Source organism: Vanellus vanellus (genome assembly GCF_965231255.1).
Source record: "Vanellus vanellus genome assembly, chromosome: Z".
Taxonomy (NCBI): domain Eukaryota; kingdom Metazoa; phylum Chordata; class Aves; order Charadriiformes; family Charadriidae; genus Vanellus; species Vanellus vanellus.
Genome location: NC_138908.1, coordinates 8,369,425 through 8,395,392, shown reverse-complemented (window position 1 = coordinate 8,395,392; position 25,968 = coordinate 8,369,425). Strand labels below are relative to the sequence as shown.

The window sequence follows — 25,968 nt, the reverse complement described above, 5'->3', positions numbered from 1 at the left end:
AGAGAAGTTGCACCATCTGAAAAATAGTGTTTTTTCTTAATGGAGGAATCTTACATTTTAGTTCCATGAGCCAGCTCCCTGCCTGACTGGTAGTGCCAGTACCAATGGGGAATTGCATCTTCAGACTTTGAGGAAGGGGGCTTCTATGGTGTTTATATAAAGCTGGGTTAGAGTTAGTCTGATTCTCTGTGTTTGTACTGTCGGCTTGAAGCAGGCAATGGGAGTATAGGCTCCTTGGCAGGACTACCAGGTGACTGAAGTACTGGTAAATGATGAAGACAAAGGGCATCTGTGATGTATATCCTTAATATTGCTAAAACAATGCCAGCTCAAGAGAAACTTGCAATGCAGTGAGGTCTGTTCATAAATACCCTTCTTGCTACAGCTGCGCTGATTGAGGAAGATACTGATTACCTGGCTCAGCTGGTGACAAGAGCCTTCTCTAATCTTTCTTCAGCTGAGTTAATAAAGTCAAATGAGACCTTTTTACACCTAATGTTGTTCTTCTGGAATAAAACAGAATAGGAAAATTTTGCAGAAGTGGCTGAGATGATGGATGGTAACTTCTGTCAGAGAAACGTATAAGAAACAGTGCAGTATTCACGCTATAGCTGAAGAAGTTAGAGCTGTAGGGGACAGGGTGTGAGCTGGGAAACTAATCTCAATAGTGGCTTCCATGCTTTGCTTCTCTGTCAGAGGGAAGGTGCTGGTATCTAAAACACTGTAAGATCCTAACATGCATAAACTAGCCATAGTCTAAATAACCCACTGGTAAATAGTTAGAGCTACCTTGTCAGTGCTGTATATTTGTTTATGTATTCACTAAGGTACCCTTCACCTATGTCACAGTAGGAAAAAAGTTATCACTAAGTCTTCAGCCACCCTTAATGTCGTTGCTCTTTAGAAGTCTTAGATATGTATGTAAAGTACTTTGTCTATGTAATATTTGTTATAAAATGTAAGAAAATTATACTTAATTGTCTGCTGACGTAAAAACTTTGTCTGTTACAGGACCTTAGAAATTATCAATATACTTTGCATACAATAGACAACCTGTTTGTTCATGTGGAAATGGGTAGAAGCTGTATTAAAATACCTCTAAGGAAGTATAATGAGGTGAGTAAAACCATCTTGATTAGCTTTCTAATCCAAACTGCTTTCGTCTTTATTTTTCATATAATGTCACATCTTTAACGTGAGCCCTTTAATAAAAGGGGATGGTTCTTAGATGCTGTGATGTTTTTATTCTGTAATGTTTCTGGGCAGTTCTGCAAGTGAATTCTCCTCTTGATAGCAGCTTTCTAGATGACTCTATTTGCTGTGCTGTAGACTTTTTAAACTTTAAACTGATGTAAGCAGGTGATATGGGGAGGGCACGGAATTATCTGAACACACATTTCCTTCTTCCTGGATATATTGGAAGATGGGTAATGATGAGTGAAAAGCTGAGGATAACTATTAAATGCTGAAAAATCAGCAGTTTCTTCAAAATCTTTTGGCATGTATTTTCAAGGTTTATCTCCTACGCGTTTCCTGATGGTGGTTTGCTTAAAACTTTTAAAACAAAACAAAACAAAACTTTCTTGCCAGTGTAGTTTTTGTTACAAATTGTTTACTTCAACTTTAAGAAAACCCACCCTGAATAGTAAATGGCATATTTTAGCCTTAAGACCAACAAAATCCCTACAGCTGATAATCTGCATAGTCCAGCAGTAGGTATTCAGACTTACTCATCCTTCTCAAGTGAATTAGTATTTTTGATCATGCTTAGTGTTCCTCTAGCTTGTCATGGCAAACTGCATTGTTCAAACTGTCTGGAATTAACTAAGTGAATAATTCTTGGGATTTGTTTTGAGCTGGATTTTTCAAACGTCTTGTCTTTAAAATGAGTATTGCAAAGTGAGATTTGCCAGTTTAATAAGTTTTTTATTGACAGGTAATGAAGGTGATAAATTCTTCTAATGAACACGTAATTAGTATTGGAGCAAGTTTTAATACTGAAGCAGATTCTCACTTAGTGTGTGTGCAGAATAAGCATGGCCTCTATCACACACAGGCAATCAGTGCTACTGGACATCCCAGAAAAGGTAAGCTCGTCTAGTTGGGCTTATGGAGACAAATCACATTTCTGTAGCAGAAATGTAAGTTCACTTTTAGGCTGCAATCTGTGTCTGCAGTAAGTTGTTGAGACAGGAAGTTCAGCGTTCAAGCAGCAAAGTAATTTAAATGCAAAATAATATGTTGCTGGTTTATGTCAACACTTAGCTACCTTTTACAACTGTCATATGAATGGGAGATTAATACTTTTTTCCTCTTTGTTTCCAGAATGTTATTAGTGTATCTTATATTTTCAGACAGATTCTTTACATATTTCAAAATCTAAATTGAAATTAGTGTGAATTGTGCAATATAGTTACATATTTAAACAAATAGTCTCAATAAGTGAGTGTATGGAAATACAATAACAGTGAGTACCCCTGTACAATACCTAGCAAACTGATAGAACCACCTGTACAGAGAATAGTGCAGAGGTACCTTTTAGGTTCTGAAAGTAATATAGCTGTGCAATGTGGCAGTGCATCTGGGCTGGTGAATCATGCTTTTTCAGCAAGACCCCTTCGCTGGGGTGGAATTCCAGATTGATAGGGCTGTACTCTTACTACCTCCCATATCAACTTGAAATGCTGTTCTGTGCTTCATTAAGCATAGCTACTTAGCATGTTCTTGTTTGAAGCATTGTGTGTAACAAATGAATTTCCATGCTACAAAGCTTTGCATAAATTTATTAATGTCACCTTTTCTTCCAGTTACTTATAGTACCACTGAAAATGATCAAAACTTCAGGAATATCTTCTGTAAATAAATTAAATTTAAAAGTTGAGTAGCATGTCTGTTCCAAAGGACAAAAAAACAAACCCCACACCACTGTTTCTTCCACTATGTCTCCTCTTTGTATATGGAGCTTTTTTGGCTTCCTGTGTTGGCTTGCCACCAGTATCTTAAAAGGATACTGTATGCACTCAGAAAATAAGTTGACAAAGATGGTCTTTTTTGCCAAGGTCTGAATGGAAAAAAATCTACTCCTTTTAGAGAGTTATGTTTTATATAATTGAGTCAGTAAGGAATTTCTATTAGCACTTTCAGTATAGTAGTAGCTTTTTTGCCTGCCTTTTTAAAAAGGAATGTGAGTAAAATGCTAATAAAGACAAACTTGAGTGATACGAAGTGGTACTCACTTTGTTCCTACTTTTTCTAGTTACAGGTGCAAGTTTTGTGGTGTTTAATGGAGCCTTAAAAACATCTTCAGGATTTTTAGCTAAATCCAGTATAGTTGAAGGTAAGAATTTTGTCCTATGGGGTTTCTTCTTAAGAGAACTTAAAAAAAAAAAAAAAAAAAAAAAATTAGCAGCAGTCTTGTGGAAGATCTTTATTCCTCAGTAAGCTAAACTTTTCAGGAGAATTAACTTTGTAGAAAACCTATTGTAAACAAATAACGTATAAAAAATACATGCTAGTTCACATACTTGTTTTAAAACCTACTAAAGTAGGTTTTTTTAACATACTTTCCTATAGCAATCCGATTCTTTCCTTTACAGCTGGCTATGTGTGGAACCGTTTTCATTGCTGTAGGATGAAATACATACATTGACACATAAATGCAAAAAACTTCTAAGACTAATTAAAAGATTGATCTTTTAGTCTTAGTTCTGTTGACAAGAAAGGTTTTCATTACTTCCTCTTTCATGTAACATTTAATGCTGTAGTTGGGGAGTCTGTTTGATGTGCTTTTATTTAACGAGTTGTAGGAGAGGGCTGGTCCCACTAGAATTTAAGCCCAGAGTCTCCTAAAAAGTCGTGCTACTCTCTGTAAATAAGGTGAGTTTTTAACTGGTTTTCTTCTAGATGGACTAATGGTACAAATAACGCCAGAAACAATGGAGAGCCTGCGTCAGGCCTTAAGAGACAAGAAGGACTTTAAAATAACTTGTGGCAAAACGGATACAGGAGACATAAAAGAATATGTAGATATTTGCTGGGTAGGAAATGAAGAGAAAACAAACCAAAGGTAAATGTATTACCAAAGCACAACATCTTAGAGAATTTTTGTTCCCAGTTTTCAAATATCCACCTTTAATTTCTTGATTATTACCTTAATAAAAAAAATACCTTAAAATCTAAGGTATTTTTATTGAAAGAAAGTACTTGATACTAAAACCTGAAAGGGGATAGAATGGTAAACTACCTGCAATCCTCTAGATGTCACCAACAGAGCAATTTTGCTTGTAGTTCACCAAAACTTAATAAGTTTTCTCTGTTCAGGAAGCTGACAGGAAAATTACACAAACCCTCAGTTTCCTTTTTAAGTCCTCTATCAAATCAGTAATCAGTTTGTGTGAGGATGCAATTAATCCCTCTAAGCTTCCTTCTTAGGGGGGGCTTGGAAGTGCATAGAACTGCCTTTGGCCGTTCGCTGCTTGATATGCCAGCGTTCAACAAAGCAAAACAAGATGCAGAGAGTCTTTATTGGACCAATCACAACAAACAGCGGCTTCAGTTAAGATGGTTTATAGCTTCTTAGACCTTTAAGATTAGGTTTTTATTGTGGTGTTTATTCCCAGTTTAGCATATTTCTTTTTGTAGCATCTGTATTTTTGTGGTGCAAGTCCTGTACTACAGTTTGTTTTAAAGCTGTTTAAACAGCCTTTAAGGATGACTAAACGTTATTGCATACAAGTTACTCAATCTAAATTATAAAATGTGGTTTTAATTATTAACCATACTGTTGTCTTCCATAGAATTTTAAGCCCAGTCGATGGAAAATCAATGGAAGGAACTCAGAGTGAAAAAGTATCACAAGGCAGAGACTTCGAAAGAGAGGGGAAAGTTATGAAGTGTACTGAAGTTAGTAAATTACATTGTTCTTGAGCCTTTTTGCTACTTCTAGAATAATTAAGTGTAAAGTGATCATACTAAGTGATACTACTAAAGAATCTAACTTCTGTGATGTATAGCCATACTGATTGGCAGAATGTTTTCCATAGCTCTTTGATAAGTTTAAGTGCTTTTCGTTTTTCTCCTCTGAAAAAAAAGAAGTCTGTTAGCATTGATAACTCTATAAATCCAGATATTCCCACAGCCACTTCAGTATTTTGATTGAATAGATGAAATACTAGAATACTTTGCCACCAAACAAGCATTATAGCTTGCTCTGTTCTGTGTTATGTGTATAGTGAATTACTCTTTTCCTTATCTTTTAACACAACTAGGCTGCTGACTCCTTATCCTTTCTATAATTTCAGGTATACTATTTTCTAAAGGACCATGAACTATCTAGTCCTGTTCCTCACCAGTTTGCTAAAGAGATTGCTGTTGCCTGCAGTACTGCTCTTTGCCGACACCTTAGAACCTTGAAAAATAATGGGATGAATAAGATAGGCCTAAGAGTTTCTATTGACTCAGATATGGTAATCTTTCAAGTTTTGTTGCAGATACTCCAACTGAAATATCTTTCTTGTAAAGACCTTGGATCTCTTCCTGAATGTTTTTAATTTTTTGCCCTACCCCAGATGCAGATTGAGGATGAAATTTCATGAAGAAGCTGTCTTAATGATTAGTTTTTCTTGAAAGGAATAGTCCTGTTTCCTTATTCTGCCCAAATTCCCTAATAGCTGCTTGCAGTAAGCTATCAGTCCTTCCCTAGTTCTGACTCTTTGTGGCACTCATCTGCCTCCAAGGTGGGTCAGTTTAGAGAATCATAGAGCTAATTTTCTGATGCTTTTTTCTAATTACGTAGTTTTCTCCTGATTTTGATCCCTAATGTAGTTCATTAAGGGATATTTGCATCAAAGTATGTACAGCAGAAAAGGACAAGTCTGCCCAGATGAGGATGGAAGAGAGGGAATGGAAGGCAAGGCTCTCCAGCATGTGATGGCCCTCAAGCGTTCCACAGTTTTGTAATCTTTTAAGTTCTTTGCCTCTGAAGGTGTTCTCTGTTACACTTCCATATCTTTTTTGAGAGAACCTGGAAATACAGCCCTGAAAATCTAGTTTTCAGTAGTATATTTTGAAATTAATAGTAACTGTGATACTAGGATATAATCAAATAATTCTTGGACATCAGACTGAAGCAGTCTGGGACGCAGAGGTTGTGTGGCCCTGTAAACCGAGGGGGGAATGTTGCATTTCTCGATGGCAAGCCTAATCAAAACTCAAAGCCCATCTAATTCCCAGTGTTTGAATGTTATTTTGTCACTTCATGCTAGCTGAAATACTCTTTTAACCAAGATACTACACCTTTGCGCTGTCATGTTAATATAAAAAGTGTTAATATCAACATTAATACATTTTTCTTCTAGGTTGAGTACTTAGCTGGATCTGGAGGTCACCTTCTTCCACAGAACTATCTGAATGAATTGGACAGTGCTCTGATTCCTGTGATTCATGGTGGAATGTCAGATCCTACAAGTCTACCATTGAAAATGGAATTAGTATTTTTCATTATAGAACATCTGTTCTGATGAGGCTGATTACAGGCAATATACTGATTTGCTAGATCTGAACACCAAAGTTGTAATGCTAAAAACACTAAAAATGTTGAAGTTTCTAAACCTGTTATGTTTTAATAGATTTTTCAGACTGTTTTTTAAAACCCTCAAATCCTCTCTGGTTACTTTACCACAAAAGAATTGTAGTTTGCAATGTTTCCTAAAGTTCTGAAAGTTTACACTTAATACTGGCGTGGAAGAGGGCAGGTTTTGTTACCTCTTTACACAGTTGTAGCATTTTCTATATGTAGTGTAACTCTAAGCCATACTATCTTGCCTCTTAACTTCAGATAAATGTGTTACTAAAAATTGCTATGGTTAGATCTAATCTGAAGTATGTGCTTTCCATGTGCAAATGAGCTAAACGCTGAAGTAGAAGTGGGCACAAAACTGTTTTCATGCCATTTGAGATTCAAAGATGAGAACCTCTGTAGCTGACTGCAAACTTCATGTGCCAGTTATAAGTGCACACCTTCTGACACTTGTTTATGGTCAGCACAAGGAAGAATTTTGCAGGTATGTTTATGAAGATATTGTAGTTGAAGTCCTTAACATTAGAGTATTATGCTGCTGCTTCAGGAACATATACTCTGAATTAATTTTTTTATAGAATAAATGATTTCTTTCTTGTATTTATAAGGATTTATCTAACTTAAATGGATGCTATTTTTATAAATACTGCTATTTTTTCTTTAGTCTGTATTTGGAAGTCCTGATACAATTTGACCCTTCAAGGATTAATAAAAAAAAAAAAAAAAAAACCAACAGATTACCCTTGATGTAATCTACCTGTAGCAATAAGTCAGACAAGAATTCTGCATTGTCTTTTCTGCTCCTGTCTACTGCTTTTGTCACTTCTTAGTCGCCACCTTTACTTTCAGGGAGAATTGATGTATTAAGTGTGAATTTTCAGGAACAGATTGATTTTTAGTGTACCTGAGGTTCTTGTATAGTATGTATTTTTGATATTGGGTCATTAAGATCTATTTATGTACTTGTGATGCATGTGATTTGTACTGAGGTTCAGTGAACCATAGCTGGGGTTTAGTAACTGTCACACAACTGTTTATCAGAACCAAAACTAAATATATACAGGATCTATATTGTTTTGAGGAAAAAATGCTGGTACAATTTTATAATGGGACTATTAAAACTTCGATGCCTTCTTGATGCCGATAGGGGATATTTCATGTTTTTGTATCAAAAACAATTTGTAACTTAACCTAACCTGCTCTGCTGTTACCTATGCTTTAAAATACCGGTTCTAGAAGGGTTCAGGCTTCAAGGTCTTCACCCTGGAGGAAACCGAGGCTGCGTTTGAGCCAATTAACTTAACTTCTTCAGAGAAATGGCAGTTCTGGGGAAGAGCTGAAGACCACACCGGGGGGCAGCAGCATCATGAACAAAACGTGTCCCTGCTTGAAAACGAGCTGCAACCGGACAGTGGCAGAAGCAACAGCGCAGGGTTGAACAGTGGTTGTAGCCCCAACCGCCGGGGTCAGCCGGCGCGGGGTGACCAAAGGACCAGCTGGCTCTTGCCACTCACCCTCTGCTAACTCCGTTTAAGTAATGAGCGATAAGAAAGTTAACTAAAATGCTCCATATCTTATCTCTGTTACTTAAAAAAAAAAAAAAAAAATTAAAAATTACAGCTTCTTGGTGGATGGGTCTGGTGTTTGCCATGTTTTGAGGATTCTCCTGGCAGTCCCGGGCGAGGAGTGGCCGTGGGGGTGCTGTCCCGGCCCCGCTTCCCCGCCGCTTCCGCTTCCTGCGGAAACGCTTCCCGCTGCCGGCGGCCGGTAGCGAAGGGCCTCGCTGCCCGCCGCCCCGCGGGGCCCGGCCCGGCCTGGCCTGGCAGCCGGCGCAGCTCCGCCCGCCTCAGCGGGGCGGGCCGCGGCAAGGAGATGGCGGACGAGGCGCAGGGTAAGAGCTGCGCGGCGGGGACCGAGCTTCCACTTCCCTTCACCCTCTCCCACCCCGTCCCGCTTCGCTCCGGCGGGGGCGGGGGGGGGGGGGGGCGCCCGGGGCCAGTCTGAGGGAAGGTCTCCCTTCGCGCCGCCGCAGGCGCCTGGAGCGAGGAGGCGGTGGATCACTTTCTGAGGTCGCAGCGCATCAGAGTGAGAGACGGGGCGGCCATCAGGTGGTTTCATGCCGCGAACAGCAAGGCCCGAGCCGGGGAGGCCGCCAGAAGTAAGTGTGAGCCGCTGCCGGCCTGCCCTGCCGACGGAGGGGGCGGGGGGGTGCTTTGTCTTCCAGGCGAGGCCCACACCGGGGCGGCCGTCGGCCTCCGCCAGCCGCCGGTCCGGCATCGCGACGGCCGCCAGGACAGCCTTTGGAGGCGGTACCCTTTTAGTAGACAAATTCGTTTAATAGTTGTAAAAAAAGCAACCAGCTTCCAGGTGTGCGGGCCCTCTCTCAGGCCAGACATTGACATTAGCAAAGCCCTTCACAGCCTGCCAGCTGACCAGAGCTGTGGTTAAGGAGTCTTCTGGTTTCACGCACTTGGACTAAGCTTGTCTGGGTTGTTGCTTAGTTTATATGTTTGACCGGTGGAACACAAAAGCTGCTGCTGCAGGTAAAACTGGTTTTTCTGCTGTGGTCGTACTGAGGTTAGGCCGCAGCTCCCTGATACGCCAGCCTGGACAGCAGTGGTCATGTTGGCCCTGTTCTTTCCTGTTTCATCTCATGGTTGGTCACGCTTTCCAGCGTGCTGACACTTCAGTTTGTGGATTTGCTCTGGAAAACAGAAATGACCTGATTAAAAGTCCATCCCTTCCTCCCTCCCTCCGTCAAATGAGCTTCAGTAACAGTGCTCTTCACAGGGCAGCAGGCAGTGGAGCAAAACCTCATGGTAGCTACTATAACTCTCAGGCTGGCCGTGCCCCTGGTGCCTGTCCATGAGCAGCAGCTGCAGGGCTCTGAGGATGGCTTCTTCTGACGGCTTTGTCAGGGCTGTACTGCAAAATTTGTCTCCTCTGCCTGAAACAGTTAAGGATTCTCAGGTAGTTTTCACCCTATATGGATGGATCTTCTTTTTCTAGGTCTTTTTTAGGGTGGATTGAAATTGTGTAATGTTGTAACACGCCGGGTAATATATCTTGGATTCTACAGGACAGCTTTAGTACTGATTCCCCCCCCCTAATTTGTTCAAGATGATTAAAATATTTCAGGTTATTTGTGAGCAGTTTCATAGAATCATAGAATGGTTTAGGTTGGAAGCAACCTTAAAGATCATCTAGTTCCAACCCCCCTGCCCTGGGCAGGGATACCTCCCACCAGACCAGGTTGCTCAAAGCTCCATCCACCCTGGCCTTAAACACCTCCAGGGATGGAGCTTCCACAGCTTCCCTGGGCAACCTGGGCCAGTGCCTCACCACCCTCAGAGTGAAAAATTTCTTCCTGATATGTAATCTAAATCTACCTTTTTCCAGTTTGTTTTAGGGAATTTTAATTTAACTTATGTGAATATTGGGGAAACATGAAATTTATTTATGTAATTTTATATGTAATTTGCTTTCTATTGACTGTATAATTTTTTATTATTATTATTTCAATCTAAGTAACTATATATTGAATTCTCTGCAAAGCTCGTAGCACTGCCCAGACTCTTGAGTACTTCTCATTATAGAAAGCTGTTTTCAAGAGCTTGCTGCATTCCTAAGATTTCCACTAACTTGTCTTGTGTTTCAGCTACCATTTTCCTGGCAGATGTTTCTGTCTAGCTGGCTGACTTTTTGTAAAGTTTTGGCTGAGGTGGGTAGGTCAGTTTTGAGAATGAGACTCAGTCTCTGCCAGTGTTAAAATCTTCTGGTCACCTGTTATCTGTTTGTCTGGAACCCCGCTTTAAGAGGAAAAGATTTGAAATTTCACAATTGGATTCACATTTTGGATATCCATTTTGCTGTTCCTCTGAAAAAAACGTAGTGACTTGGACAAATATGTCTACAAAAATTTCATGTGCTTGTAGATCTCTAGTTAGTGACTAAAGTACCCCAAGAAATGCATCTCTTGCTTCAGAGACAGCAACAGTACTGGGTGATCTTTGTGGAGTAAGTGTGCACAGTCCAGCATAGAAAGACTTGCCCTGTAATTTTGACTCTGAACTATTGGATTGGACACTGGAACTATTGGATTTACTTCTGTTAGAGCATTCATTTTTTGAATCAACAGGTGATGTTCACATGATAGAAGCAGATGTTCTTCTTCGTGGTGGCATGGGAGGAAATGGAGACCCTATTATGGCTCATCCACCGGAAACAGACAGTGACAACACATTACAGGAATGGCTGAAAGAGATTGTGAACACAAATAAAGGCATCAAGCTGGATTTTAAGAGGTATCTCAAGACAAAAAGATTTTTATATTCCTTGTGTTCTAATTAACAATTTTACAGGTAGCGCCATCTTTTGGCGATGGTAGACCAAACTTTTTCTTACTGGGCAATTTAGTGTAATGCATTCCTTCCTGAACAGAAAATGCAGTGACACATAATCAGTATAACTGAATGCATTTCAAGAATAAAAGCTGTAAAAGTGTTTTGAACTACAAATAATTATTTCATATTCAATTAGTTTGTTACCAAGTTGCTGCTGAGCAAAGTTTTCCCATTGGGAAAACTGAAGTGATAGTGCCTATCTGGGAAGCTTCTATGAGTTTTCTGCTTGTGCAAGGAAATTGGGAAAGACAACTTTCCAAGTGGGAAGTCAAACAGTGGCTCCCAGGCTGCACATGGGGCTGAGCCCCCTGGATCTCTGCCTGGCAGCATACATGTCCTGCTGTCATCCCGTTTTCCTGGTATCATTCTTTACCATGGAAGGGGAGTAAAGTGTCAAGGTTTTTCAAGGAGCTTCTGAGAAGCTTGCTGAAAGCCAACTTCTGTTTCAGGTCTGCTGGAATTCGTAATAATTTAGAAATGTTATCCCATACCAGCATGAATATCTTTATTTTCCCAGAGCTCCCACACACACACACCTCTCCTCCCAAGGAAAGGAATTCTGTTTGCTGATCAGGTCCAATACTAACAATCTACTGGGGATGTCTCAATTCAAGAATTAGGTGTACTCCTTTGGATATCTGATCTCATTGTGCATATGATGTGGTATTAGATTTCTTCAGCATGGTTTGTAACACAAAAAAGTTGTCTTGCTTTTTGTGTAGTAATGTGTGTGTATATTGAAGTAAATTCATTTTCTTTGGTCTAACATTAAATTTTCAGAGGTTAATTCAGAATTTTAACCATTAGCTGTTTCATTGTCTGTCATGGAAAATACACCTGAAAACCCCATGAGACTACCTTGAAAAGTTTGAAATAGGGTTCCAAGTGAGCTGTGATTTTCAGACATACACCTCTGCAACTCCTAGCTTTGTCTAAATTTGCATATACAATGGCTATTTTTGTAGCAGAGGGGGAATCCTCCTCCACATTAGAAAGAGCTTCATCAATGCCTAAGTATGCTGTAGAAATGAAAAAAAAAAATGCTGTATAGTTCTAAAATGTGATTTGTACCCATTTTCTGTGTAATGCAATCACAGTTTTTGTGTGAAAGTTCATGAAAGTACAAAAAACTATGGGCAGGCTAAATCCTTTTATTGTTGATATAATCTGTAAATGTCTGCCTGTACAGGGAACAGAAAGGACAAGAAAAGTAGACATTTGTTTAGGTTGTTGTTAGGGTTTGGGTTGTTTTTTTTTCCATTTTAATTATTGTTTAAATTAATTTAAAAATATCTGCCTCTTATTTCTCCACCAAGAATTTCCAGCCAAATGCAGTGACTTAAAAAAGCTTTTAAAATTATGTTGCATTATAAAAGTCTAATTGCATAAAAGCATTTAAAAAATACGAGCACACAGTGCAGATATAGTCAAATGAGTGATACAGATTATGATTTTTTTTTTTAATATTTCTTTGGATACCCTTGCTGAAGTTTTGAAGATTATTTCAACAGCACTTAAAAAGGAATACTTCGTATATTTCTATTCTGTCAGCTCAATTGGCCATATAATCACATTTCCTGCTGGTTTTATCTACAGGAATGAATGTATTCTGCAAAAGGACCTCAGAGTCCCACTTCAAAAATGCCAGTCATTCAACATGGAGTCAGCAATACATTTGAATTTTCCAAATGCTGCACAATAAAAACAGTGCTGTCTGGGGTTTTTGCGTTTGTTACAAGAGATGCTGCTTTGGGCTTTTTTCTATTTACATTGTCTTATACTTTGTAGTAAAAAGGATGGCATTTCACTGGCTTTGACAGTCCCTTGTATATAGGAAAATGTGAACTGTTCCGTGTGAGAAAAACTTTAACCAATGATGTTAACTCAAGCCATCACTGGCTTTTCTCTGAGAAGACTTGAGCTAATAATGCTGACTGAAAGCATTGAGAAGAATTCCTGCCACCATGCAGCTTTCTCAACAATACAAAAGCTAAAATGTACAAAACAACTTTTCACAGGAAGTAACACGTGCAGCTGAGGGTGGTTTTGGGCTTTAGAGATAACCTAATGTAACAGCTAGCTGCCGTTCCCATTTTTAGCCACAAATCCCAACACAATTTATCTGACCTCATCGTGAGCCAGGTTAGGTACAGAACTATCCCTGCAAAACAATGAGAATAGTTGTTTACCATTTTAAGTCACTGAACTCACACACTGCTGCTAAGGCAAGCTTCAGTGCTGGTGTAAGAGGCTGGTGATACAATGGCCTTGGAATTGGGAATTGGGAAGAGATGGTGGCAGTTAGTCATCATGGGTGGTGTTCAAACAGGCACCCATGGAGCCTGGAGCCTGTGGCTTATATCCGTGTAAGCTCTGGCAGTTGTGATCCTTGTCTTGCACTTTGCAGTGGCTGCTGTTCCTCTTGCTTTTCCTGGTGCTCCTGTGACACCTAGAGGGACCAGTTTAGGATGTTGCAGGGAAGCTAACCCCACAGAACAACACGAAGAATTTTCTGTTGGCTCAACTCTGTATCAGGTTGCTGCAAGATTTTGAGGGAAAGCTAGAAGGTGACTTATTCAGAGCTTTTAATGAGAAAACACAAGTCCTTGTTATTATTAAGGAAATCACAACTCTGACCATAATTTTATAATTCCTGAATGTTACATAGATTGGTAATTAATTTGCTGTGAGAGGAAAAACATGCATTTTCTTGCCATTCATTCATTTCCCTATTTTTCCACATTTCCTTTCCGTCCACAATACTGCTGTTTTGAAAGTTTTGGTGGATAGAGAGATGTTATTGTTTGTCTCCTAGTTATGCTTTTTCTTTTGATTTGAGAGAACAGTAAGAGTATATGACTTACGATATTTTGTTAGAAGCTTACAAGTGGTCTACATTGGTTGCTAAAGTGACTACATCTCATACTTCATAATTAGCTGTAGGATGAATATCTGATGGGCAGACTTCTTCATGCTGTCACTACTATGCTACACTTTTGAGCTGCGGGAACAGCCACTACAAAAGTGTTAGAGCCTGCAGTGGCTTCCTTAATTAAAATCCTTCTAGGAGTTCAATAACATTGAAGTCTTAACAGGTTAGGAGTTAGAAGAGCCATAAGAGCCATGAAGCAGTTCATAATTGGGCAGCAGGGAGACAAGAGGCTTATGCTACTTTACACCAGCAGTAATAGTCACTTTATGGTAGAAAGGGTCGTCAGCATTTGCTGTCTGGCTTATGGGGCCAGTTTCATTAACATAGCCATCTACATATACTGTACATTTCCCATCTTCAAGCAGAGTAAGGTGTCTCATCTCACCCATGTGTTATTGGTACAGTCTAGAAGCTGTACGGCCTTCCTTGGAACTTCTTGAACATGTGAAGCAACATTTGAGGCGACCCGTTTGGATCAATGCGGATATCCTACCAGGACCTAATGGAAATAATGCTGTAGTGGATGCAAAAGGGTTCCTCAACACTGTCACTTCATTTTTCCCAAACGTAACCTTATCGCTGGGATGGACAACTGGCTGGCACCCTGGCAAACACAATGAAGGTAGAGATAAAACATTTAATACTTATACTGCATAGTCTGTTTTCTCCAAATTAATTTCATAATTGATTCAAAATAAATTATATGCCACCTGGTCAGTGTGAAAATAATAGCGAATGTAAGAAGAACTATTTTCTTTGTTGGCCTATATTTGATAGTGTTTTATAGCAATTAGGTCAATGCTTGAGTTGCAGCAGAACTGTATAAATAGCTGCTGCTTTTGTTGGTAAACAGTATTTTGTTCTTCAATTGATTCACACATATTGAGGAATTTTGGGGTACAAATTGCTTACACCCTGTTTCAGGTAGTCTGCTCCCTGAATCATAGAATCATAGAATGGTTTAGGTTGGAAAGGACCTTGAAGATCATCGAGTTCCAACCCCCCCGCCATAGGCAGGGACACCTCCCACCAGCCCAGGTTGCCCAAGGCCATGTCCAGCCTGGCCTTGAACACCTCCCGGGATGGGGCCTCAACAACCTCTCCGGGCAACCTGTGCCAGTGCCTCACCACCCTCAGAGTGAAAAACTTCTTACTAATCCTAGGAGGATTGTTTTGGTGATCAGAATTCTGGCATGTTTACTGAAGAAAAATAGATTAGCTGGAAATTTAAAACCCTATCAATGTGCTTTTGCAGTAGATAGCGGAAATCAAGTTGTAGGTCAGCATTTTTTTTAACATTTCATTTCTGTTGAATAATTGAATTTTTGTAATAACTTTTCCAATTTATTGATGTTCGTAACTTTTCTAAAACTCAGTTTTGAGAATCTAATTGAAATGTCTTATTGTTAATCCCTAATTGAATTTAGATCCTGGTAACCGTTATCTTAGGGTCCTTTTCACAGGCTTCCTCTCATAATTCTCATGGCTGCTTTGTTAGGGTGTTTTATTCCAGTGCACATGCATTTGTGTGCAGTAGCTTAGTCCCCACCAATATTTTCTGTGATTACAAAGGCAAAATTATGCACCTTTCCAAATTTCTAATTGTTCATTAGCAAGATTTAATATTGTGTCATGAGGATTTTATTTGATGTTATACAGTAATTTTATTAAACTATATAGTACTTTGTCCAAAGTATTTTCAGTGCAGTAGAAAGTTACTGGAAATAATGTACTGGAAATAATGTACTGAGTAATCTTTTTTAATAAAAAAGTGATTCCATGAATAAATGTAACTTCATCTCCATTCTAGATTTCAGTTTATGGTGATGCAAATTAAGGATAACACATGAGAAAATCAGCTTATTTGACTGATTTCCAGAACAAGTTGCTGTTTGCCCAACAAACTCTGTTTTTTTTCAAGATTTGATGCTTTAAGTCTTTTCAGTCACAACATTGCATATGAGTACTTGAGAAAAAAAAAATGAACTGTTGTTGTTGAAGTTAAGATTTTCATAGCCTGTAGAAATAAGAGAATATTAACTACTGTTTTCAGTAGCTCCAGTGCTCGTAAAAATCTCAACAACAAGCATTTTAGATTGCTTGGTTTTAACATTTAAGTACAAAACATTTTACATGCATCATTTCTCTATAATTTAAAGTCTTCCATTGCATTAATAATTTTTTTTTCTAAATTTTTCAAAGTGTGTCTGTTTTTTAAGGGTCACTGTCAAGTTAAAACTAGGCCATGTAAGTCAATGGAAACACTGTTTTTTAGAGAGAGAGCAAAGAACATTAGAAAATGTCACGTACTATATGTAAAATGACACTGCAATTAATAGAAACAAAGATTTTCGAAACAAGTGTATTTTTGCATATTAGTATGGCTTTTCTCCTCTGGGACAATGACACTTTTTATTTATAACGACTTAGCGATTTCATTGCAGAGTTATGTCATTTTCACAAAACCCATGTTTGCTCTTGTATTATCTTGCAACTTAACTATTCTAGAATTTATTGTGTCTTTATAGAGATTGTATTTGTGAGGAATTCTTTTTAATCAAATGGTCTTTATTGCAGGCTATGACTGGGTGATGGTGAAAGAAATGGCTCAGATATGCAATACGCTCTCCCAGCCTGTAACTTTCCCTGTGAGAGCAGCATTAGTACGACAGTCAATATCTGAGCTGTGTTGGTTAATGCAGCAGTCGGATAGGTAAGTTTGAGGGCCTTTATTTTTAGCTGTCTTTATTACAACGGCATGTAGTTGTTTATATTAAATATAGCACAGTTATGTGTACATACTTATCCCAATTACGTTGAAAATGTTTTTTCTTCCAGATTATCCCTTCAGTTCTTTAATTCCTTCAGGTCTTACATTGTGTTGTCAAACAGCAGTGGTCACTATTCATTTCTTTAAAATAAGAAAATGTCAAGAGCCTCTTTTAAAATTACTTATTATAGGCAGTGAATCTTGTGTGGGTTTGTAATCCAGTTGCACTATTAAACGTTTCATAAAACTAATGTAATTAAATAGACTGAGTAGTTGGGTGTTGCAATTTGGAATTAATTACATTTAAATACTTACATTTTATAGATACTTTTTCTTGGATTCAGTATTTATATTTTCTGTAACAATGTGACGTAAAAACACTAAAGATGATTTTTAGATTGGAAGTTAATGAAGCAGATTTTGCTTACATACTTGAAATACATTCAGTGGTTTCCAAACACTGACTTAATATTTCTTTATTAAAATAGGTCCTAGAAACCCATAGCAATTTCATAGAAAAAACGTATTTAAGTGTAATAGAATGAGAATAAAGTCTGCTTTGTACTTATTGTCATTTACTCATCTTTTTCACCTACTCTGCCTGCCTACACTTTAATAAAGTTGTTCCTTAAGCACCAACCTAGGTCAAAGCCCAGGACAGAAAAATTAAGACAGTGACTTGTATGGAAAAATTCTAAGTAATTAGAGACAATAGGGTGGAAAAAATAAAAGTGCTTTTTTCTCATTTATAGTAATGAATCAAGAGAGAAATTAGAATTAAATATTTGAAGCTGGGAAATTAATTTCAAAATACTGTTATATTAAGAGTATGTCTTGTGAATTGTGCCATTCTCAAATATGTCCTTATTGGATACAAGCGTTATTCCCACTGAAATACTAGGATTTTCTCTTTTACCTCAGCATAAAAATCCTGATTTTTCTTAGTGGCATGATTAGAAGACAGAAATTCTTCAGCCTGTTTTGCTGACATACAACTAAATTCTGATTTACCTGTATTTTAGAGTAATACAGTTTTAATAAAGGGGAAAAATGAAGTATTTGTCATGTGGAGATTGTGAAGGGTAATGCTTTTAACTTTGATACTTCAGAGTTCTTCATGTTTTTTTTTTTTGAGTTATAAAAAAGTCTGTGAAATTAATGAGAAAAGTGTATGTGATAAAGTACAGAAGATACATTCAGTTAATCAGATGGCATCACTGCACATCACGTCGGTGACAAAACAGAGTATGAAAATCACCTATAACTGAGATTGCCTTTCCTGTTATAATGTTGTGCTTGTTAACTATGTATTATTTTGTCAAACTTTAAATGCTTAGCCTGGTAAATTTCTTTGCTTGATATCTGCCTAGGATTTTTTATCTTATTCCTTGCTAGGTTTGGCAGAACAGTTCACACAAGGAGCAGGCTACAGATAAATTTTTCTGGGTGGTGTAGCATTGTCCGTCTTAAAAAATCTTGCAGTCCTCCTTGGGAAGTTGAAGCAAGTTTAGCTTTAGGAGCAAGAACTTGAAGTTTGACTGGAGCCAAATTGTGTGACCTAACCTCCGTAATGAGGAAAAAAAAATATTTTTAGGAGCTTATTAGTGCAATGTCTTTCTGTCTTACATGCTTTATCTTAAGATAATAACATATTCTTTTTTCTCTTTTTTTCTTTCTCTTTTTTTTTTCTTCTTTTTTTTTTTTTTTTTGATGTAGATACAGTCTCACTGTTTGGACAGGAAAGGAAGATGTGTACTCTGTAGAAGATTTGCTTTACATCCGAGAAAACTTTGAAAAAAGTAGAGTTTATTATGACATCTTGGAGCCACAAAACTCTGAATTCAAAAAAGCCATAGGAGTAGAATAGTAAATACAAAGCACGCAATCTTTGACGTTATAATACTTAGCATCTTTAAATGTGAAGATTTCTTGTTCAGAGAAATATGTTTTCCTTCCCAAAAGAATTGTATAGAACACAGCCATGGTTATTGGAGGAGTTTTTGTATAATACTTTATTGAAAGGCTTCTCAAATAGAAATTTAATGCCTTCTTTAATAGGTCAGAATTGTTACTTACTGATCATATGCATGTCCCCTCTCATTCACCCAGTGGTGTGTAGTAAAGGCTACTCACGTTACCTAAATATACGAGTACTTCTCCCCTGCAAACATACAAAAGGGAGAACGCCCCCAGCTGATAGTCGTGGACCAAGTTAGTTTGCTACTAACTGCTTTTCTGTAAGCCAAAGTCAGAGGACACTCAATCTCTACCAAAGCCTGTTTTTGCTTTTCATAGGCAAGAGTCAAGACTGTATTCAGAACTATGCAGTTCCCAAAGGGGTTATTTTGTAGCTTGTCTTGATACACTCCATTTTAATGCCATTGCAAGTGATAATGTTCTCACTCCTGGTCAATAGAAAATTCTGTTTGCTAGCTGTGAAGAGTGGGATCCGTGATGCTACACGTTCTAGGCAGAAAGAATGGTTATTTTCACTGAGTTAAAACTAATCAGGTTCTCTGCAATATGGTAATTGGGCACTTCACACCAGTTAAATTTATTGACTTAAGTAATTTCATCTTCCAGTTGGTTAGGCATTTTTGCATCCACACTGGCAAGCTTTTCTGTTATTTAGAAACCTTTTTCCCATTTACCAATTCCTAGCTGAAGTATCAGGATTTGTTAAAACTGGTTAAACTATTAAGTAAAAAGTATTAGCAATTGCCAGAAGTATTTTTAAGGGTGCAGACATCATGGAAGAAATATCAGTGAGTAATATATGTAGATATGAATAAACAGGGATATTCAGATAAAATTAAAAGAATACATGATCTGGATTACCAGAAAAATTAATTAAGGCAACAGGACATGTAAAACTAGATTAAACAAAATGCTAGAAATAAATTGTACGAAGCATTCTTGCAGTGACAGAAGGGTTTGACTATATGGTGAATCTGATTATTCTGTATGGATTATCCTATGTATCTGAATTTCTGTATGTTTTTTTTACCCATGGATCTCTGTTCGTTTCCTGCGAGGTTGTTTGTGTTGTTTATGTCAGTCCGGTCTTACTTCCACATAAATAAATTCATTTGAATGCGTTTTTCTGTTTTCATGCCAGTCTTTGTACAAATGCTCTCCTTCTGAAATTAGATGTGTTAACCGTGGGGCTGGCAATAACATAATAAACATGAGATGAAGTTACTTATTCTGTTGGAAACAGGGATCTGTGGCAGGTCTGCATTACTCTAGTTGTTGCTGTCTTTTTTTTTCCCAACTTTCTCTATCAGTGTTGCTTTGTGTTGATATCTTTCAACCAGGTTTTTAGACTTAATTGTTCTTATTACGTGAAAAATCTGATTGACTTTAAAGGAATTAGACATTGTTCAGGATGTCCAGGTGAGGTAGCTGATTAATAAAATATTTCTAATTTACTGCAAGTATAGTTCAAGCTCTATTTTTCTGTGAAATTGATAGAACTGACTAAATAGATAAAATAACGTGTTACAGAAGAGAATTGACATCATTAGTCCTGCACAACTACCAATAATAATCCTGCAGTAACGTAAGTAGGATGAAAGCAGAACAAAAGCTGATTTTCTGAGGTTTGTGTTGTTTAAATGTTGTGGAATTGAAGAAAGTGCCATCAAAGACATATTTTAAAAAACAGTTATCCCCATCTTCATCTTTAGCATTCATGTGAAGAGTTATTCAGTTTGGGCCTACTCTGCAAAAAAAAAAAACAGTCTTTTTCTTTGGTTAAAACCTTGAAACTAAAATCTTTTATGTTTTATTTGTCAGCCAGCTGTCTGTGATCACACCGTTTGCTAATGTTACTACAGACTTATTTGTGCACTGTCCATTAAACCCTATTTGATGTTTGAGTCCAAACACTGTGAAGCTTCCACCTGCCATTTTTACTGTGCTTTGTTTGGATACTGAAGGATGTGATTCCAGCCCCTGGCGCACGCTGTCTTTTTCCTATCAGCAGTGTCTGTGCAGCCGCCCCAGGAAGCTCTGTCTGAGCCTTCCAACTCCCCTTGTTCAGAACTGGGTTTACATAAACCTCTGCTTCCGCAGCCCCATCAGGAGCTTATGTTACTGGTGATTAGGAAGATGGAGTTAGTGGATTACACAGAAAGTCTTTATACCTCATCTAATAACTTTGTGAAGAAACGGCCCTGTCCTTCCTTGTCTTTAAGAAAAAATACAGAAATTACAGTGTTGGGGAATTAAAAATGCTTGGGCTGGTTTGGGAGAGCCTGTTATGAATTGTGTCCTACATTATATCCAAGAGTCAGGGCAGCTTTTCCATCCGTTTCAATGTTCTTCTAAAATTTCTTTTACTTTGTTTAAAATCTCTTTCAATTTTCAGAGAGTATTTCTTTTAATAAGGGTAAAACTACTAATAAAAGATATTAGGAAGCATTTGGACAATATTTTAAAGAAACTCTTTTTCCATAAACTTCCTGTTAAACAGAAAAATTTTTCTACCACAAAAGTATTTAGTTTCTTGAAATTTTAATTGAGAACCATTTTTTTTCGTTGTTTTGATGCTCACAGGCATTTTTATTCTTTAGTTTGTTCATTTTCTATTGCACGAATTATCTGCTTGCCTATGCGGTGTGATTCCCTGCCTAGGCTTATCTTCTGTGTATTAACTTATGTTATGTTTACTGTCAGTTTTACCAAGAGTTTTATGTATAAGTCTCGTACTAACCTACGTGCAAAAGTAAGGGCAGCTAGGTAACATCCCAGCCAGGGGCTGTATTAGTCTTAGTTCTTTGCCTCTCTCCAGGGCTTTGCTGGATGAGTTTTGGTGTACACCTTTGTGGTGAAATAAGATGTTACTACCTCCTTCTAGCTACTTCTGGTATGTCTTTTTACTGCAAATCACTGTAATGACTGCATTGTTGCTCTTTCAGTACCGTGGTTGAAGAAAACCTTCCACGCTGCAGTTACTTCAAATGGCACTGAGGCATTTAGGTCTGTGCTCCCTTACACTGGAGCAGTAAAATCTGGCAGATTGGTGCAATAAGCGGCTGGGAAGGTTATTCATTAAAATCCGTAATAAAGAAGCATCGGTTTTGGTCATGCTTACAGTAAAATTCAAAGTATTGTAGTTTCTATCATCTCCTGAATTTTGAACATTTGAATTTGGGAGGCAATTATATGTTGTTTTTTAATATCCTTATGCTTTGGCTCGGTTCCCTTGAATTTTTCAGTGATCCTTGTGACATTGTAGCTGTTGCTTTCACTGCCTAATTGCAATTCCTGTCATTGCTATGGCGGGAAAAAAAATTGCATATGGAAATTCATAATCTAAATGGGGATCTGTCCAAGAAGAATTAAAATGTGTTTTTAAAACGTGTTCTCATTATTGTATTTTTAAAATGTATGTACAGGTCAAGTTTATGCTTTAAAATGGACTAGCTTTTGAGAGAGAAGGCTGTAACTTGTGCATCTGTGGCAGCTCGTGAAAGTGCTCAAAATTGATAGCTAATGCGTTCAGAGAAAAAATACAGGAATTAATGAGTTCATCATCTGGATTTCAGAAATTTGGGGATAAACTGGACTGTATACAATTCTAAACATACCGTCACCATTCAAATTAAGTTCTTACCATGTCTTTTACATGTCTGAACATAAATTCCCTTTTTTTTTTCTACATGGGACAAAACCTCCGAATTAACATTAGCTCTACAGTGCGGTGCTAGCGCAGGAGATGTCATCTTTATGGTTAAACTTAAAACAGTGGTTTTGGCTTCATGTTGGTAACTCTGAGTCCTTTGGTGCTTCCTGAAGTGTTAAACTGTTGATGCCTTCCCGAATCCCCACTGGGATGCGCAGCATGGCCGAGGCCAGCCCTGCTGTGAGCTGGAGGTGAGACCAGACCTCCAGGGGTTACTTTCAGCCTAGATTTTTTTCATGATTTGGTGACACATTTCACCTGCTACATGGTATGTACTACCATAGAGGATTAATGTGGATGCAGAAGGACTTTCAAGTAATTCTTCTGTAATTTCTATAGTTCGGTTAATACAAACTTACTTTCATCTTTGTTGAGTTTTAAAACATACTTGCAAGGAATTTGTTTAAGTAAAGAATTTGTACAAGTTAACTTAACTGCTCCTATCACCAGAGTGCCTCAGTCCCTGATCGAAGTCCTTGGGTTCTGTTGCCCGTTCTGTACCAGTGAAAAGAAGCAAGCTTTTTGTTTTAATTGTATGAAATACGAAAGCCAAGGACATTCCTACAAGGTCTGTGCTTTCTTTCAACCAGCTACAGGCATCATCAGCCAAGGAGACACCTGTCTCAGGTAACAGGTGTCCTTTGGAGAACAGGAATTTTGCATATATATATATATATATATATATATATATATATAATAAAATAAGGTTAACTTGTGCAAAGGAGTATAAGACTATTGTCTTTGAAAAAGGATTAATAGCTGAGTATTTTATCAGAACAATTAGTCATAAAAATAGGAATTTTATCCGTTTCACTGAAAAAAAATCCCCAAACCTGGGTTTTCTTAAGATTTAGCCTTATCAAACCTGATCTCCTTGAAGCTATTGCGGTGCCAGTAATACTTTAAGATGAAAATGTGTGGCTGGGCAATGTTGGTAAATGTTTTATAACAGGCATTCCTCCCTCTAATTCTGGATTTTAACATTAATTTAAAAAAAAAAAGCTTGTCCCTTTTATGAATGCAGTGTTAATGTTCTTAGTAGGTTGGTTGTTCATGACTAATGTTGGCCTTTCTATAACAAGCCACACTCTTGTTACATCAACAAAATAGTCAACTAATGGAATAAAGGTTTACTAATGTAAGAATCAATTTATTTATAAATACCTGATTTTATTTGGAAAATTAATTAGTTGTACTGCATAAAAGATGCAGAAAGATGAAGGTCTTATTAAGGATTGATGAGGGGAAAAAAAAGAGGAATTTAATGACTGTGTTAGTTTTATTATTTTTCTTGTATAGCTGCATCAAATTATGGCAATATTCTTTCGGAAGTGCTGCATAATTGTAAAAGACAAAAATCAAAACAAAGCAACTCCAAATGCCTTTCTCCTTAAAGCAAAAACAAACAAAAAGTGCAGGGAAGGATATTTTGAAGACTGTCTTTTGAATATCACGCCTAAAACACAATCATGAAAACTGCTTTTTACAGCATTCTTGTGTAGTGACTTGCTGTTCTTAACCAAAATCAAAATATGAAGCTTTTTAGGTGATCACTAGCAGTGAGGCCACTGCTATTTGTCTAGAAGTTACTTTCATTGTATGGTTTCACAGCATTTTGCAGAGAAAATGAAAACCAAAAGTAAAAAAAAAAAGGTTTTCACCTTTCTAAACCTATCACCTAGATTCAAAATCAATGATCTCCTAGGTAGTGTGTTTTACTGAAAGCCGTAACTTATGTTGGCAGGAGTGCTTGCTCACAGAAATGTCACTTCCATTTTATATAGTTTAAATGTTTAAAGAATTTATGCCATCAATCTTTCTGTAAGTTAGCGTGGATGAGCTTCACTAATTTCTCGCTATACAGTGTGTGAACTAATGCAGATGATTCTCCCTGGATGAGAAGCCACAGCGCTTAAAAGAAAACTAGCAAGGAAGAAGTTTCAGCTTGTGGTGTTGTCTTTATCAAGATGCATAAAGAACACCTGAAAGGTATTTTGTTGTTTGTAAACTTTAATGTTTCGGGGTGGATTTTAACATTAGAAATTCAGGTCTTGCTTCCCATTCTTTGCTTAAAAGACATTGTGGATGACTGGAAAATGACGAGGATTAAGACTTCAAAGATGGCAGAAGTGTGTCTTCCCTGAAGTGGAACCACAGTAAGCTGACAGCAGACGGAAAGAGCCTCTCTCACACAATACTTTGTACAAATTTAGCTATGTTGGATTAAATCTAATTAACTGCTCCAATTTCCCTGTATAGAGACAGCCTGAGAAACACTTGTAGTGACTCAGCATCTCCTAAGTGGGGAATAAAAGGATGTGTATATTTCCATATTCCCTGAATGGGGGGAAAAAATCACTTTTATTTATGCATCATAACAACATCAAGAGAACAAAACGGAATTGTTTTTCCTTTGAAGGTCACTTTTAACATTGGTGCAACAATGAGCATTAATGTTAAGCTTTCATATTACTTCTGCATCAAAACTAAGCATAAAATACTGGCAACGCTACAGAAGAACTTCAGTTCTCAAGACATTTGCCTTTTTCCTCCATTGTCTGAGCATTTTGTTCAAAAAAAAAAGTACTGTTTCAGTCGTGGGGTCAATAATCCCATATCTGTAATTCATTTTAAAATCAATACAGCAGAAATCAGGCTTTATACCTTCAGCAAAGATACCAGTTAGAACATCTGATCTCTTAGTTTATTTTTTTCTACAAAAGAATTTATATTTTTTTAAAGATACTTTTTTAGCTTCAAATATTTAACCTTATTATGAGATGAACAGACTGCAAATTGCCATTTCCATTTATAATATCATAAAACATTTTAAAAATATATTGTGTCTGTATGTGGTGTTTGTAGGGATCAATATGTATCCAGTTAATAATTTAATATTGACATAGGTTGTTCCACTTAATCTCTCTGCCATAAAAAGATTTCCGTGTAATCCTTGTTTCTACCTGGTATATGCAGATGCTGATCCAGGAACATCTGAAGTAAGAGGCAGAGCCTGAATGGAACCAAATACTCCCATCACCTTCACCGTGTTTCCACCAGTATTTAATAGCTCTTAAAATGTATGTAACTTCACTTTTGGAACGTTCTCATTTTTGGATGCTTAATGTGCAAACCCACTTGTTTGCGTATGTGCAGAGGCTAGGGTTTGCCAGCCAATACATAAATGACCGAGAGTCTCTCAGTGGATAAATAGTCCACCTCTAATTAAATAAAACACAAACAAATAATGGGTTTGCCAGCAACACTTCTGACTGGTGCTGATTGTTCTTGAGGGGTGAGAAACTAAACAAGTGTGACGATCATGTCTGAGTGAGTCAAATGTGATAGCGTAGTTCAGCTCACCGTTGGCCTTCCCAGCTGTCAGCAGGTTAGCAGAGCTGTGACGGCAGGAGGGCAAAGGACACCACGGCTTTCAAGACCTGTATCTTGTGGGGAATAATTATTTTTGACAGCTGTCATACAGATTTGCATCTTTGCTTATTCTGGCTACCTTTGAGAGCTTAGACAGAGAACCCACAGTAAGATCATCTGCCTTCTAGCAGTCGTCCCTAGAGGTTGGAGAGATTTTCTGTCACA

The 25,968-nt window shown here is 37.7% G+C and overlaps 2 protein-coding genes across 4 annotated transcripts in view; both read left to right on the top strand.

Annotated features, from left to right (window-relative positions):
• The window catches only part of ZFYVE16 (zinc finger FYVE-type containing 16), a 34,944-nt gene extending 26,735 nt beyond the window's left edge, over positions 1-8,209 (top strand). Inside the window, exons 12-18 of one of the 2 annotated variants that reach the window (XM_082497812.1) lie at positions 1,012-1,116; positions 1,937-2,087; positions 3,257-3,337; positions 3,904-4,066; positions 4,797-4,902; positions 5,301-5,465; positions 6,357-8,209. In XM_082497812.1, coding sequence (XP_082353938.1) covers positions 1,012-1,116; positions 1,937-2,087; positions 3,257-3,337; positions 3,904-4,066; positions 4,797-4,902; positions 5,301-5,465; positions 6,357-6,518 — 933 coding nt within the window. In that variant the 3' untranslated portion in view covers positions 6,519-8,209. Of the gene's footprint in view, positions 1-1,011; positions 1,117-1,936; positions 2,088-3,256; positions 3,338-3,903; positions 4,067-4,796; positions 4,903-5,300; positions 5,466-6,356 lie in introns of those variants that run through there. The other variant, XR_014270216.1, reaches the window with a different exon arrangement.
• Positions 8,210-8,324: 115 nt separating this feature from the next.
• FAM151B (family with sequence similarity 151 member B) lies at positions 8,325-20,109 on the top strand. 2 transcript variants are annotated; one of them, XM_082497813.1, is made up of 6 exons: positions 8,325-8,468; positions 8,610-8,735; positions 10,716-10,881; positions 14,317-14,534; positions 16,490-16,625; positions 18,399-20,109. In XM_082497813.1, exons 1-6 carry the CDS (start codon positions 8,450-8,452, stop codon positions 18,547-18,549), a joined length of 816 nt encoding a protein of 271 aa, XP_082353939.1. In that variant the 5' UTR covers positions 8,325-8,449; the 3' UTR covers positions 18,550-20,109. The 2 variants fall into 2 exon arrangements, with proteins under 2 accessions (XP_082353939.1, XP_082353940.1); XM_082497814.1 differs by lacking the exon at positions 8,610-8,735.
• The last annotated feature ends 5,859 nt before the right edge of the window (positions 20,110-25,968 follow it).

Excerpts from the sequence above, each read along its gene's own strand:
- FAM151B (XM_082497813.1), top strand. Across the intron at positions 8,736-10,715 it reads AGCCGGGGAGGCCGCCAGAA|GTGATGTTCACATGATAGAA; the intron begins GTAAGTGTGAGC and ends TTGAATCAACAG. Across the intron at positions 14,535-16,489 it reads CCCTGGCAAACACAATGAAG|GCTATGACTGGGTGATGGTG; the intron begins GTAGAGATAAAA and ends TCTTTATTGCAG.